At 43.8% G+C, this 15,449-nt stretch overlaps 1 protein-coding gene across 2 annotated transcripts in view; it reads right to left on the reverse strand.

Annotated features, from left to right (window-relative positions):
- Sec24b (SEC24 homolog B, COPII coat complex component) overlaps window positions 1-15,449 on the reverse strand; it is a 79,636-nt gene that overhangs the window by 35,687 nt on the left and 28,500 nt on the right. Inside the window, exon 4 of one of the 2 annotated variants that reach the window (XM_052731477.1) lies at window positions 7,393-7,497. The exons of the other annotated variant lie outside the window; for it this stretch is intronic. Coding sequence (XP_052587437.1) covers window positions 7,393-7,497 — 105 coding nt within the window. The remainder of the gene's footprint in view (window positions 1-7,392; window positions 7,498-15,449) is intronic. 2 annotated transcript variants of the gene reach the window in all.

Genomic DNA, 15,449 nt, shown 5'->3' on the forward strand with positions numbered 1-15,449 from the left:
GTTCCAGGCCAACCTGATCTACATAGTGAGTTCCAGGCCAGCCAAGGCTACATAGTGAGACCTTGTCTCAAAACAAACACCAACCACCATCTATGGTATATTCTACCAAAAAGTGGTTTAAATGTAACTATTGAAAAACAGTAATTTTTGCTGGGCACGGTGATGCAAGCCTCCCAGCACTGAGGAGGCAGTGCAAACTGAGCCTAAGCCAGTGGCTCTCAACCTTCCTAACACACTTTTCGTAACACATTGGACAATAACACCCTTTCGTACAGTTCCTCATGCTGTGGTGGCCCCAACCGTAAAGTTATTTTCATTGCTACTTCCCAACTGTAATTTTGCTACTGCTATGGATCATACTGTAAAATCTGATATGTGACCCTGTGGGGTTAGAGACCCACAGGCTGAGAACCACTGCCATATGGTGACTTAAAACTGTCCATAATAACTCCAGTTTCAGGTGACCCAGTGCCTTCTCTTGCCTCCTTGGCCTCAGGCACACATGCAGTGCACATACATGCAGACAAACACTCATAAACATAAAGTTAACAACTCTGGGATGGAAAGATGGCTCAGCTGTTAAGAGCACTGCCTGCTCTCCCAGAGGACCTAAGTTCTGTTCCCAGCACCCTCAAGGTGCTTCTCAGCTATCTTGATCTCTAGTTCCAGGGGATTCAACACGCTTTTCTGACCTGCGTGTACAACAGGCTCTTCCATCCAAACCTAATAACCTGAGTTGGACTGCCAGGATCAACACAACAGAGGCGAGGAGAGACTCCCACAAGTTGTCGTGACCTCCACTGACAGGCTGTGGCATACTTGCATCCCACATAAACACACATACAAGGGAATGCTTAAAAAAAAAATCTTAGTAACAAAATCTCAAATAATTATTCTTGAAAAAGAATGAAGCCAAAGATAAGAAGATATTCATATCAAATTATTACAGACCATACTTCTATCTAATCCCGAATCGGAGGCTCTTTCATGGTAAGTCAATGTTAATTTTTTTTTCTTTTGGTTTATTTTTTCCGAGACAGGGTTTTTCTGCGTAGCTTTGTGCCTTTCCTAGAACTCACTCTGTAGAGCAGGCTGGCCTCGAACTCACAGAGATCCACCTGGCTCTGCCTCCCGAGTGCTGGGATTAAAGGCGTGCGCCACCACCGCCCGGCCAATATTAAAATTTTAATATATCAAAAATTTGTGGGCTGGAGAAATGGCTCAGCGGTTAAGAGCACTGACTACTCTTCCAGAGGTCCTGAGTTCAATTCCCAGCAACCACATGGTGGCTCACAACCATCTGTAGTGAGATCTGATGCCCTCTTCTGCTGTGCAGCTGTACATGCAGATAGAGCACTTGTATACAAGAAATAAATAAATAAAACTTAAAAAAAATTGCTCACTTTGAAGTGGACACAAACTCCCACCCCTGAACAAACAGCTATTGCAATTGATATCTCCTAAGAAAGGGAAATCAGTTTTCTTCAATGGAATGTCATTTTGTGTATCAACCACACTACAGGCCAAGCATTCCTACGAGTGTTGGCTAACACAAAACGGACTCCATTTTCTCTCTCTCTCTCTCTCTCTCTCTCTCTCTCTCTCTCTCTCTCTCTCTCTCTCTCTGTCTCTCTCTCTGTCTTACTGATTTTCTTTCTCTTTTAGCATCTGTTCTGATTTTCATTTTTTGCTATTTTTCCTTTTTTTTTGAGAGAGAGAGAAGAACTTGAGGCTGCAGGGGGAGCACAGTGGAAGGATTTAGGAAGAGATGGGGTAGAAAGACTATCCTAAAAATAATACTATATGAAAAAAATTTAATACAAGTTTAAAAATTGCCCATCTTAATAATGCCATAGCTACAAACTTTCTAAGTATTACTTTTATAAAAAAACAGCTGTTCTAATTTAGTTAGTGACTTTAAGTCTGCTCACTTGCTTTCAGAAGTCCAAGTCTGGTCACAGTATCAAAGCAGTTCCAGTTGTAATCACAAACGGACCACTAAGAGTCAGGAACAATTAACACAGTTGAACTCTGACACAACTTAATGCTTAATTAATCCACTCCAGTGCATTCACACCATCCCTGCCAACACTAGTCAGAACTGTACTAAACACGCACACAGGCAAACATACATGAAACCTGGATGTTGACATTCTGAACACGCTTAAAGACATCTCCATGAATTCACTACACTCCTAGAGGAAAACATCTAAATAACCTACACACTGAAATCCTTCAAACTATGGCTGACACTTGGCTCGCACCCTCACGTCTCAAGACTGTGGGACCACCCTCCCTCTTCCCTCACAATGTAGCTATACCACACGCCTACCAACCAACACACCTCCTTCTCCCCTTGTGTTCAAGGCTACTACACTCTAGTCTGATTTCCCTTCTCCGCTTGAGAAATCTTTCCTTGTGCCAGTAGAAAAGCATTTCCTCTCCAGGTAAGGCATCATTTAAAATCCCAAATCAAGTTGTACTATAATTATAAATGCTGTTTCCCTATCCTAAGTATTTGTGGAGGCCACTGTATACTTCTTTGGAACAAAAGTACAGATTGAACATTTCTTATCTAAAATACATAGAACCAGAAAGGTTTCAGTTTAAAAATTTTTTTCAGGTTTTGGATTATTTATATATAAAAGATGAGGTATATTGGAAACCAAATCTAAACATAAGAATCATTTATATTTCACATGTACCTTAAACATGGGATCAAAAAGTAATCTTCCGCCGGGCGGTGGTGGCGCACGCCTTTAATCCCAGCACTCGGGAGGCAGAGACAGGCGGATCTCTGTGAGTTCGAGGCCAGCCTGGACTACCAAGTGAGTTCCAGGAAAGGCGCAAAGCTACACAGAGAAACCCTGTCTCGAAAAACCAAAAAAAAAAAAAAAAAAGTAATCTTCCATATTTGTAGTGCATCGAGGATTAACTATGACCTACTGTGAGGAAAGTACAATTGTCCTCTTGAGTCATATTGGTACTGAAAAGGTTTTAGCTTTTGTAGCAATTCACACTCCGGATTAGGGAAACGCTATCTGGCCCATTTCCATGTGAAAGCTAATTTTAGATAAATGAACAGTTTGATGGATTATCCCCCTATAAACCTTAGGTAGCTCTAGGTTCCTCAGTCTCCTTACACCAGAAGTGTAAGAATGATGAGGCCAGGTGGGGAAATGTCTAGGAATGGAGTTCACTTTTGCCTCACAAAAACCAGGGGAGGAAGAAAGAAGGGGTGAGAATGTGGGGCGGCAAAGGAAAGAGGAGCCAAATGAACACTCACCTGCACTACACAGGGAGACAGACTCTGGTTCAAAAAGAAGTACAAACAGCACAGGTTCTCTGAAGCTGAGAAAATATAAACACCCTGGAGCCTGAAGAAAAGGCCCGGGTTGTCCTCTAGGGCTCAACAAAGACCATGATATTTCCTAGTACTGCCCAATTTCAAGTTAACTGTGTAAACAGAGGTTCTGCTTCCCACAACTTACAGAAAACATGCAGAAAAAGGAAAGGGAGACTCCGTGTTCACCACCTACTGGTTGAGAAAAAGTGGGCGCCCTATACCTCTGACCTGTTCCTTATGAGTAACAGGTTTTAATAAGAGCACCCACCCAGGACTAGAAGGATTCACCCAGAGTCACAGACACACATGAAATGCGTACTAATGATACTAAAGGAATGTTATTCCCTTCTCTTTCTATCTCCTCATGCCCAAGCAGTGTTATACCTACAAGGGAGGAAGGAAGACATCAGAGCCCATCTAAAGACACTGCCACCAGCCAAATCCAGAACAAGATGCTATCAGGGGTCCTCATAAAAATAAGCCCATCTCATCAATACAGGACCCGAGAGTTTGAAAATATTAAGGAATACTAAAGCAACGGGTAACAGCTAACTAAAGAACATGGTATTCAGGACTGGAGCGACGGCTCAGCAGCTGGAGTACTTGCTGAGCCATGAGGACCGGAGGTCAGAGCTCAGCACCGACAGCCAGCCAGACATCCCTTTCTGCCCGCACTTCCAGCCCCAAGAACTGCACAGCACTCGCCTGACCTCTGCTTGTGTACAGACTCACACATCAGCATGTGATATGCACATACATAAGAATTAAAACACAAAAACCAGGACATTTGCCCGTCTCAAAAAAATCTCTCCAAAGTGCTCATTAGCTTCAACAAGGAAAAGTGACTTTCCAGAGTCTGTGGCAGCTACCACCTTAACAGAATGCTCGCTGTTAACTTCATCAATATGGAACAGGCATCACCAGGGGTACTGCAAATAAAATACTGCTTTAGAAATCCTATCAGAGCTGTGTGCTCTAAGCCAAGTGTGGCCGTGAACACATGGAATTCCAGCAGCTGAGGGGTGGAGGCAAGAGTTCAAGGCCGGCCTTGACTCTACAGAGACTATGAGACCAACATGGGCTACATGACACTCTGCCTCAATAAATCAAAACAGCAGCAATAAAAAGGGAAAACTATATGATCTGACTCTAATCATCAGGAAATATTTTAAAAAACAATTGGCTTGTGTGAATGCAAGTTCCCAGAAACAAGCCACACCTGTGTTAAACAAGCTACAAGATAGTGACAGGTTTTAGAAAGCAAGTATGCTATAGGCTGAAAGCCAAACTTATTCTGAGCTAGCTTTAGCTCCCTTACTAGCCATTTATTTCCCACCTGTGTGTGGGACCTAACAGTCTCGTGACTTATCAGGTAAATCCTGGAATGTACACAGAGACTCAGCCTCCACCAATGCAACAAGAATGTCAATCAGATCCGATCTCAGCAGCACAGCAGAGGTTCCCCATCTTGCTGTGTGTCCTGTCTACCTGGTGCTTCCACCAATGTGTTTGAAGCGCACCTTGATTTATGATTTCCTTTACTCTGCTACTATCAGAACTCCATGAAACCATTACATCGGAACACGGTATTTAGGGCAACCTAAATCTGCGTTCCTAAGCCAGTCACTCACATTGGGCTTTAAGTAAATTCTCTCTTATTCCCTCTGAACTGAGAGCTTTGTTTTTGTTTGTTTTGCATCGACAGAGCTATTGTAGACATACCAAGCTTAATGAACTATTATGGATTGGACCCTGGGCCATGAAAACAGGTATAAAAAGTGAAATTGGGACAGTCACTAAGAACTGACCACGGGCTACACACTAGCCATTACTGCACCAATGTTCAGTTTCCTGGAACTGTACTACCGTGGTCACTAGGCAATACACACCACAGTATCTGGTAGTAAAGTTCATGCCTGTGATTTACTTTCCAACAATAAATGGAAAAATACTGAAGAATTATAAAGAAGGTGGTTTATTTGGGCAAAACATATATGGGGATATCTTTTTAAACTTTAAAAATCTGAAATCATGTTAAAATACAAAATTTAAAACATTTCTGAAAAATAAATGATATTTTTATATATTAAGGAAAATTTCTTCCTAACTGACATCTCTTATTTTTATCCCTCTCAAATCATGTATAAAGATTTGAATATTTTAAAACATACACACAGAACAGCAACTTTTGATTAGACAAACTGTAGTAAATCCTTCCATCAATAATCAATAACAGTAAGAAGAAAATCACAGTAACTCGAATGAGCATTATTTATCTACTCTTCAAGCGTTAATATTAGTGGAAGAACTGAACTGTCTAATTTTTAATAGTGTTCTACCTATCAAGCATAAAAAATACAATGAAGCAGGTTGTCACCATGCAACCATATACCTTCTTTAGTGAATGTGACATGATCTGCTGTTTCATGAGCAGGAAAATACTGAGATGGCACTTCTAAGTGCACGCTAAGAGAGCCCAAGGGACCCAGAGCCCAGAGATCACTATCTTGCTTCTCTATCACATTACAAAGTCCAGCTAGCTCAATTTGATTAATCTGAAGGAGCATGCACAGCAGAAAACATCAGTCCTAAAGGGTGCTATAGCAATCAGCAGGGCTGCAGTCAGGTCTCATTCCTTTGCACACAGCTTGGGAAGACAGGCATGTCTAGAAGAAGAAAACAGTCAACCATCATCAAAGATGTGATCCAATCAAGTGAGCCAACCTCTGTAACCCAAACCGAGCGGTTCAATCTGCTCAGTCTTCAGACATTTTCTAAAGGCTAAGATTGTAAATAAAGACAGTTTAAACAGGTGAAGACGGAAACTGTGTAAAGCTAAAGCAGACCTGCTTCCTCATCCTCATCCTCCTCTTCCTCATCATCGGAAGCTGATGACAAGGGAGTTGGTGTGGAGCTAGCTTGATTATTAACATAGTCACCATACTGCATGCCTGTAAAGTGGAAAGCACAAACACAAGAGTCAAACCAACAGGAAAGGCAAGGACATAAATCTTGACATTACATTCAAAGTGAGAAAGAACTCTGACATTCCAAAGAACATCCCAGCATGCATATTAATATCAGCAGATTATTATCAAAACCAGAACCATTAGAAAAATCTATGCAGAGCAGTTTAGTAAAAGCGATTTGAATTCGAACTAACTGGTTTAAGCATGAAAAAAGTACCATATATTACACTGACTTTGGACTCCACAGTGGGGTTCTCAGAAAGCATCTGTGAGCTCTAGCCCCCTTTACCATCTTCAGCCTTGCGACTGTTGTAGGGCACTGCTTTGAGAATGTGCATTCCCAGCAGGCAGTGATCATTTCTACTGAACTAAATTTGTATGGCTGAATGCTAAACACATTCAGTGTTAGGTTCCTTCTCTATGCTAATGCCACTCTGATGGTAGCTTGGTTGCCTTAGGAGAAGAATGACAGTTAAAAAGCTGTACTGAGTACAGTTCTCTGCTCACTGGGGACACTGTGGCTTTAAGTTCACAGTGACACAGCAGTGCCTTTCGTGAGATGCCCAGTCTCGTCAGAGTCACCCTACAGCCTACATGTGGGTGGAATAAGATCAGGACGTCTGAACTCCACCATGGAAAAGACACACAGTCTGGTGTGGCTCCCTGTGTAAGGCTTCCTTTGTCATACAGTTACTACTACATATTATTAACTTGTCTGGTAAGGTCAAGATGTGAAAATTAACATCCATAAAATTTTAAAGGAAAATACAACTAACCTAACTTAAAAATGACAACACTTTACAAATAGGAGTAAACACATGCTTACAAGGAAAATCTCACAGCTCTATTTTGAAAAAGAAAAGCTTCAGAAGCAGAGCTGGGATCTCCAGGTATACTCAGTACACTGGAGGCATGGGCAGCGTCAGCAATCCCAGGCTCTGCCGCCTCACAGGCTCTCACCGTTATTTTTCAGGGGGCCTTTTTGGTTATGTTGGTAAACAGAACTCATCTTGAGAGTGAGGAAGTGCTGCTAACAGTCACATTGTGTAAGTCACACTGTGTAAAGCTAAAGCAGACCTGCTTCCTCATCCTCATCCTCCTCTTCCTCATCATCGGAAGCTGATGACAAGGGAGTTGGTGTGGAGCTAGCTTGATTATTAACATAGTCACCATACTGCATGCCTGTAAAGTGGAAAGCACAAACACAGAGCTCAGAGGAGAGCAAAAGTTAATCTGCAGGTAAGTAAAGCTTTGCTCTTCCCACTAATCCGAAGTGTAGTGGGAAATCTGCTAGCTTTACTGACTTGGGGTTTATTTTTCTTTTGTTTTTCCAGCTGGTTCACTCTGTAGCCCAGACTGGTACTCCTCAGTCTCAGCTCCCTAAGTGATGAGATTACAGGTGTGAACTATCATCGTACCTGGCTAGCTGGAACATTTCATACAGTTAAAATAGCAGTTATCTTGAATTCAGCTGAGAAAGTAAAACTCAATAGAAAACAGGTTCACATATTACATAACAAATTGACACCTTCCAAAGTCAGTGGCATGGTCCTCTAACCACCTCTTAAAATAAAAATTTATCTAATATTAGACCATAAGCTAAATATACAAAGAAGTTAAAATTCAACAGATCAATAGCAAAAGGTTTTATACAGAAGAAATCCTGAAATTTAATGACTTATTTTAAATGTCATACTTCTTCAATGGGCTATTAATAGTGTACTTTAAAGATACACGTGTGTGTGAAGACACAAGACAAAGAGACTCTGTTGTCGGATTAAAGAGGCCAGCAAAGGAACAGTGAGAAGAGACCATTCTTCAGGACTGGGTTAGTATGGTTGTTTGGTGATACTACCCAAAGGAACCACAACACAAAGCAACTTTATATACATAGTATAAAATCAATATTTTCCTCTCCTCCAGATTTAAACACATTTATTTCAATTATTAGAAAAGAATCTAAGACCTAGTTGAGAGAAAATGAGATGGCTAAACAGTGATTAAAAACACATATAGCAGTGATTTAACTCACTAAAAAACATTTAAGTAAGAGAGTAATATTATGAATTGTAGACTTTAGAATATATTGTGGTTGTCCATTTACTATATTAACTAAATGTCACATACCTTTCTCCCACCATGACTTTTAATATGTTCAGAAATTAGCTTACCTTTGCTTGTTCAAGTAAGCTCCACTAAAAGCTTGGGAATATTAATAGATAAGAACATGACATTTCAGAACCACAAAGGAATGATAATAGCTCTGGAAGAAGATCCCTCCACATTTAAAGGTCCTGTTTCAGGTATATACAGTATATTTAGAACGCAACCAATGGGGAGCTTTTGCCACAAAGCAGCTAACTGCCCCATAACCAACTTCAGCGTACAGGAATCCCACAGTGCTTTATTCAAACCCTCTTTAAGAGCTCAAATCCATACACATGGGTTAGGTCAACCATAAAGTAAGAGACTGTAACATCACCTCCCAGAGCTCATCCTGAACCTGCCATAGAACTATACAAAACAGAACTGTTCTTATATTCAAAAGCACCAAATTAGCCAAGACATACGAGCTCTGAATTTAGTGACCCCAAGAGGCAGAGAGCACTCCCAGGATCTGACATAATGAAGAGCACCGCAGTTAACAGACTCCAGAATGAAGAGGATACTCCCCCGGTAGCAGTGCTCACAGGAACACATAAGAAATAAACCACAAAATTAGGATTTCTCTGGGACTTCTCCTACTGAGCTCTCTCAGAAAGATCTCACTGTTTGATAATGCCTGGACTTTTGCGGGCATACTTCCTGTGGGTTTCATCTTCCCTATTAAACATGGAATACTGCTATTAAGGAAGTTGAAGAAAAACTCATTTTGTTTTCCTTTCCAGTGTGTCCAAACTAAATAAATCCACTTTCCTTGATAAGTCTTGTTTCCTAATTTCTTCTGGAATATAGGAAAATTGAAATTATGGACCCAAATTTCACATTCTCCTTGCAAAATAAATAGGTAGGTAGATAGTAGGCAGGTAGGTCGATAGACAGACAGACAGACAGACAAATAAGTGATGCACAGCCCATCCTACCCGCCCCCCCGCTCATTCCTGTGGTCTGGGGATGTACTGACGTGGAGCACATGCCCAAGCTGCACGTGCCTTACGTTTGATCCCCAGCAGGAGGGTGATGCCGAGAAGCACATTTGGATTAAATTACCTACTACTAAAGGTCTTCTGCAGAACACATCCTTTGGGACCGTTTAACAAAAGCTATCTTTATTGTCCCCACTCCGGCTATGCTGAAAAGAAACTGAACTGGTCTCAAGAGAACAACCCCACTGTGAAGGACATTTTATTTTATTTTTTAATTCAACAGTTTAGATTTTGAAGCAACTTTTATCTTTCCTAAGATTATCTTCAAAGCAGCACACATTAGAAGACCTCACAAGGGCTCTCATGAAATACCAGCTTTATAATAAACACTCAGATGCCCACTCCGATAGTACTATTTTTCCACCCAAAGAAGTACCTTGCTAACAGCCTCCCCATGCCCCACTTTACAAAGGACACAGTAACCCTGACTTATCTAAAGTTCACTCTGAAATACTGCACGAAGTAAAAAAACCTCTCTCTGTAGCTACACAGAAAGCATGCTCATTCCTTACATGACTAACGAAGGACCCAAACTTAAGATTTCCTTTTCTGAAGATGCCTCAGGTGCAGGCGAAGCACGTCAAAAAAAGAACTTCTCTGGTATGGTCCTCTTCAGAAGCAAAAAGGGGAGGCGACAGGGTCAGGACAGTGAGTGAGTATGCTTTTATCAGCCTGCAACCACTGTGTGTCAAAGAACTATCCACTTTCCAAGTGTCCCGTGAGAGCAAAGCAAATACAGTAAGAAATACTCCAGCGATGAGCAGTGTGACAGGACAGATAACCCCTGGGAGCCTGCCAGCACTCAGGAGGTAGAGGCAGTCGGATACTGAGTATGAGTTCCAGGTCAGTCAGGGCTACCGAGTGAGGCCCTGTCTCAACCAAGCAAACAAACAAAAAACAACTGGGACTCTGGGTTCAAATTAGGTTCAGTGACGGACTAGTTGTTAGTGCTTAGGACGTTATCAATTGCTGGGCCCAGTACCGCTGGGTCTTGGAAATCTGACTGAGGCGACGCGGGAATGAAGAAACTACAGACACTGAAGAAATGACAGACACACATACAGAAAAGCTGAGGTCGGGTGGGCTTCGCTCTCTCTGATGGAGAGCACTTACTAAGCAACCCGGAAACTCAGCATGTTTATTATGTACAGCACAAGGAGGAGGGTTAGTCTTGGCTGGAGGTGGGGGGGTCTCTGTAAGGGAACAGTCTTAGGCTGCAAATATCCAGGAGGAGGAGGAAGCTGCAGTTGGGAGGAGGAGGAGGCTGCAGTTGGGAGGAGGAGGAGGAGGCTGCAGTTGGGAGGAGGAGGAGGAAGCTGCAGTTGAGGCTTTCTGTACACACTGTCAACATTCGTGTTGGACCAGGGGAAGGCTGTGGCCCTGAGCCTGACCCAGAAAAGGCTTTGCCATGTCCATGGATCTGAGGCACTGGGTCCTTGACATGGCCATGCTCATGTCAAACCGACACATTGACTTAGGCCTTCCTCTGCTCCCTACATCTCCCCCTTTCTGATTTCTTAGATGCTCACGATGACTCTCCACGTTAGTCCAGAGGTGGCTCGCTGTAATGCTCAACACCAGACTGCAAGGATGAGAAGAGGGAAGATCGTAACAGCCGCTGTGCCCAACAAAAGCGAAAGGAATGCTCTAACGGTTAAATAGACTGAAGCCCGAAGCTTGTCCAGGACTGTTCTGTGGTATCAGGAGAAACCATCTCACAAAGGCCTTCTGCATTCCTAGGGTGTGCTGACATAACTGGGCCAAATGCTCACTAGCACTGTAGGTCCAAACCCCCAGGGTGGCCTCGGTTTGTCCCCAATCACATGTGCTGTTGCTGTAAGGGGCGGCTGTCACACAAGTCTGAATCTAAGGGCTGTAGCTCACCCCCAATAGCTGAAGAGAGCCCCCAGGACTCCAGGTGTTCACAGAAGGGTGTCATCAGTATAAACAGATATGGAAGGATGTGATCGAGCCACTAAACGAAAAAGCAGTGGCCTGGGGCTGTAGGTCCAGTAGGCTCTTCCCCTGACTGGACTTACCTGAATGGATATGATTACCAGACACATCAGAAATGTAGCCGCCGGGTTATTCCCCAGCCCCAGGCCTCGCGCTCCCTCCTCCGACATTTGCATCAGCCTTTTTATCTGCCCCCATGTTGGGGGCGTCGCCCTCCTGGAAGTTTGTGCAGGAGGCCTCCTCCTTGGAGAGCGCTCGACTGGCTTCAGGGGCCACACTTTCGGTTTCTCTGGGGGCTCCGGTCTCAGCCTCTTCACACCTGCAACCAGGAACTTCACTGCATCCACAGCTCTTTAGATAGATGCCTTGAAGGTACCCAAAGTGGCTGTTCCACACCTTCAGGGAAGACACAAGAACACCCTCCTCTTCCCCACATTAGCATGGGGAACAGGCCAAACCTTTTCCTGTCGTGGCATGTTTCTACAGCACCTTAGGTTTTATTTCCCTGTCCTTTGGTGGCCAGCGCCATTCTGTGGCTGTAAGGCCATCTTCTATACGATCTAAAATTTAATGTATATAAAGCCCTGTTTAGAGAATTGGTAGGGGCAGAGAATGTCCCCCTTTTGCTTTTCTAGTTGTTACCTGAGTCACATAGGGGACCTCTCTACATCAGCCTGTCCCTGAGGGTTGTAAGGGATGCCCATGTTGTGAGCTACTTTGTGTTTTTAATGCAGAAAAGGTATAAGCAGGAGCACTGTCCACCATGAGGTGCTGGGGATGGCCCATAGCGGAAAATGCAGTGAGGCAGTGAGCAATAGTGTTAGCAACCTCCCTGGGTAAGCAGATGCAAATGACATGACAACAGCGAGCAAAGGAACATGCACAAACTCCACTCTCCCAAAGAGACGACATTAGCACCCATCTGCCAGACAGACAGCATTGGGACATAATTCCAGGGTCACTGCCACCGTCATATGTGACAGGCTGGAAAGGACTAGTGGGTGCACTGCTTAACTGTTAGCCTAGCCTGCTCTCAGAAAATGGCAAAGTCGTTCTGTAAAGAGGAGGCACTTTGATGATGACACAGGGAATGACTATCCCAGGCTTTTATGAAGGCCGACTGCACAGCAACAGGGAAGCCGAGCAAGGACCCTGAGACCAAGGTGTCAGCCATGCATCAGCGTCAACCAGTGGCCTGGCAGAGCTGAATGTGGCCAAATATGGCAACCACAGCAAGGACTCAGACAAGGAAACAAGAGTTTCAGAATCCTATGAAAAAGATGGCAGAGTTCTTGATCTGGTGCCCAACCAACGTAGGCTTGCTTGCCTTACTCCTACTCCACAGGAGCGTTGGCTGTAAACACGGACATAGGGAAGGCAATCTCACCCGAAACCATAAAGACTGCAGAGTTCAGCTCATTGAGTACATTGTGCATCTTACTTCAGAACCCCGAAGAGTGGCAGACAGCTACAACGTTGCTACAAGTGTCTGTAAAGACAGTCCTAGCTAAAGCAAGGGGGTTGAGACTATATGACCTCAGGAAAATCACCCCAGGAATGGGTGTACAATATCTTGAATGGTAGAAGATGGGAATCAAACTGGCCAGGGTAATTAGTCCAAGAGCACTGCCAGGCTGTGGACTGTTGCCAGAGCTAATGTTGTTGCTCTCCTGAATACGGGATGGCATTTACTTCTGGCTCCCTACTTAGCATTCCCTTTGAGATTAATTTTGCCACCAACAGCAAAGGTTCAAAACCCTGGATGAGGAATGCCCTAAATGCAGCTATTTCAAAATGCTCTGCAGTTGCCAGAGGGCCCCAGTAGGGGTCGTAGGTGATTTAAGAATTTCCAGTCAAAGAGGCATGGCTGGGACCCATGTATGAACCTGGACACAGCCACTTTCGTACACCTAGAGCCGTCCTAGTCTCAAAAGTAACATGGCATGGAGAAGAAAGATCAGCATCCCCTCCTAAATTCTGGGAAATCGGAGAAAGTTCTTGGGTAGTAAGCTTAAGTACAGGTCTGAGCCAATTATATATTCCAACTATTCTTGAAAATCATGAAGAGTTTTGAGAAGAATCCTTGCGAGTTTTTAGTTTTTGAGGGCGTACAACATGCTCCTCTATAATTTTACCTAGGTGTGGGATGGAGATGCCTTTTGAATCTTTTCTGGATAAACAGGTCTAAAGCCCCTTTTTGAGTTCAGAAGAATCAGAAGACTGATTAGAGTATCACCCATATGCTGGGTGATATGTCTTAGCAATTCAACAACACATTCCTAACCCAGTAGGGCTGCTTTTATACCCCAGGGCAGTGCTGTGCAGACAGACTATGGTTAGGCAGGCGAGGGGTAAAAGTAAACTTTTCGAGATAGCCAGGAAACAGCCAAATGTTGGAAAAAACAATACTTTAAGTCAACCATAATTAAATGAAAATGTGATGGCATAGCAGGAGGTGGCGGTGGTCCTGGGTGCCAGGGCCCACTGCCTGCATGACTTTATTTGTAGCTCTTAAATCCTGTAACAGCCTCTACTCCTTCTTTAATGAAGAAGACGGGGTGTTCCGGGGATTAAGGAACTGTTCTATGCACCTGCCCTCTGTTTCTCCACCAAAGCAGTAGAGGTCATTTCCCCTGTGAGTGGCCACTGATCTACCCAGAGAGCTTTCTCTGATGGCCAAGTGACCTGGAAGGCGAATTCCCATCAAGCATGCTGTGTAGCACTGACCAAGGCTGCTGGTGAATCCAGCAGTCATGAGACACCCACTCCCAGCCTTTTGTAATCACCCCGAGGATTTATGGGAGTAGTTGCAACTTATATTTTACCTAAACCCCATAAAGGATTAAATCCCTGGTGTACTATCTAATAATAATAGTGCAGCTTTGGCCATATAAAAGGACTCCCATTTGGCTCAGATGTCAGCCCCATAAAATCACAAGCACACTGGGTGGGGTATATGGCCTAACCCCCTTGATGACCTCCAGCATGCTGATATCTAATCACAGTGAACTACGGAATGGCGTCCAAGCCTTGCTGGCTCCCTGTAGGCTGGTTGTGGTTGGCTGAAGTGGCAATGCTGGAGGCCAGGGCACATCTGCCAGGTATCAATAAGCCCAAGAAAAGCTTTGCCATTTAAGTTCAGCCTCATTTCTGAGTGATTTTCTGTTACTCCTTGTACTCAGTAACATGGTTTGAAGACCCCAAACCTCCATTTTACAGGACTAAGCTGTAAGCACCTTTCTTCACTTAGTATTGGGGAATATCTTTAGTTAAGTTATTTTTAACATAGGTGGAGTACCAAACCAAGTTTGGTATAACGAAACCAGAACCTTGATTTCCCCCGCACAACCTTCGTCTATCACCCCTGGGTGACGCTATAGCCTCTGTAGGCTCTGGCTGCTTTTGCCTAAAAGAAGTCCTACTGTGCCTGCTGGCTTGGACTCGGCCCACATTAGGGGTGGGTCTGAGTCAGGTGATAGAACTGAGGTTCACCCCCACTGCCTGAGGCTGCCTAACAGAGCTATCAATGGTGCATTTTGGTGGCTTAGGGTTATTCGTCTGTCCTGCCAATTTATGGGGACTCGGGGAGATAGCACCTAGTGTTTGAAGGGGTATCAGCTATTTCCCGGGCTCTCTCAAGGTTGCTGATGAATCCCCAGTTGTGAACAGCATTTGTTAACCCAATGGATTCCTCTCTGATACCTCAGGCGTAAATGCGGGAGGCTGTGCAGACCATGGGAGATAGAGGAGGGTACAAGGACAAGCTTTTTTAAAAAAAATCTGACATCCTTGTGGCAGCAATCACATGTAAAATGTTCGATTTTTCCACATGTATAATCTAACAGGCACCATTTTTTGCTAGGACATATGTCCACATACAATCTAACCGTCTCTTGTAAATTTAAGCACTTAGGATAATCCCTAAGTGTCTCCTTACAAGTCCTGTCAGCATTTTCAAAGGCCAAGTGATAGGATAGTACCTTTCCTGCCTCAGGGGCAGCTATCCAGTGGCACCGTAGCTTAAAAGAAGTA

This window comes from Peromyscus californicus, unplaced genomic scaffold, assembly GCF_007827085.1.
Source record: "Peromyscus californicus insignis strain IS unplaced genomic scaffold, ASM782708v3 Scaffold_9__1_contigs__length_137607984, whole genome shotgun sequence".
NCBI lineage: Eukaryota > Metazoa > Chordata > Mammalia > Rodentia > Cricetidae > Peromyscus > Peromyscus californicus.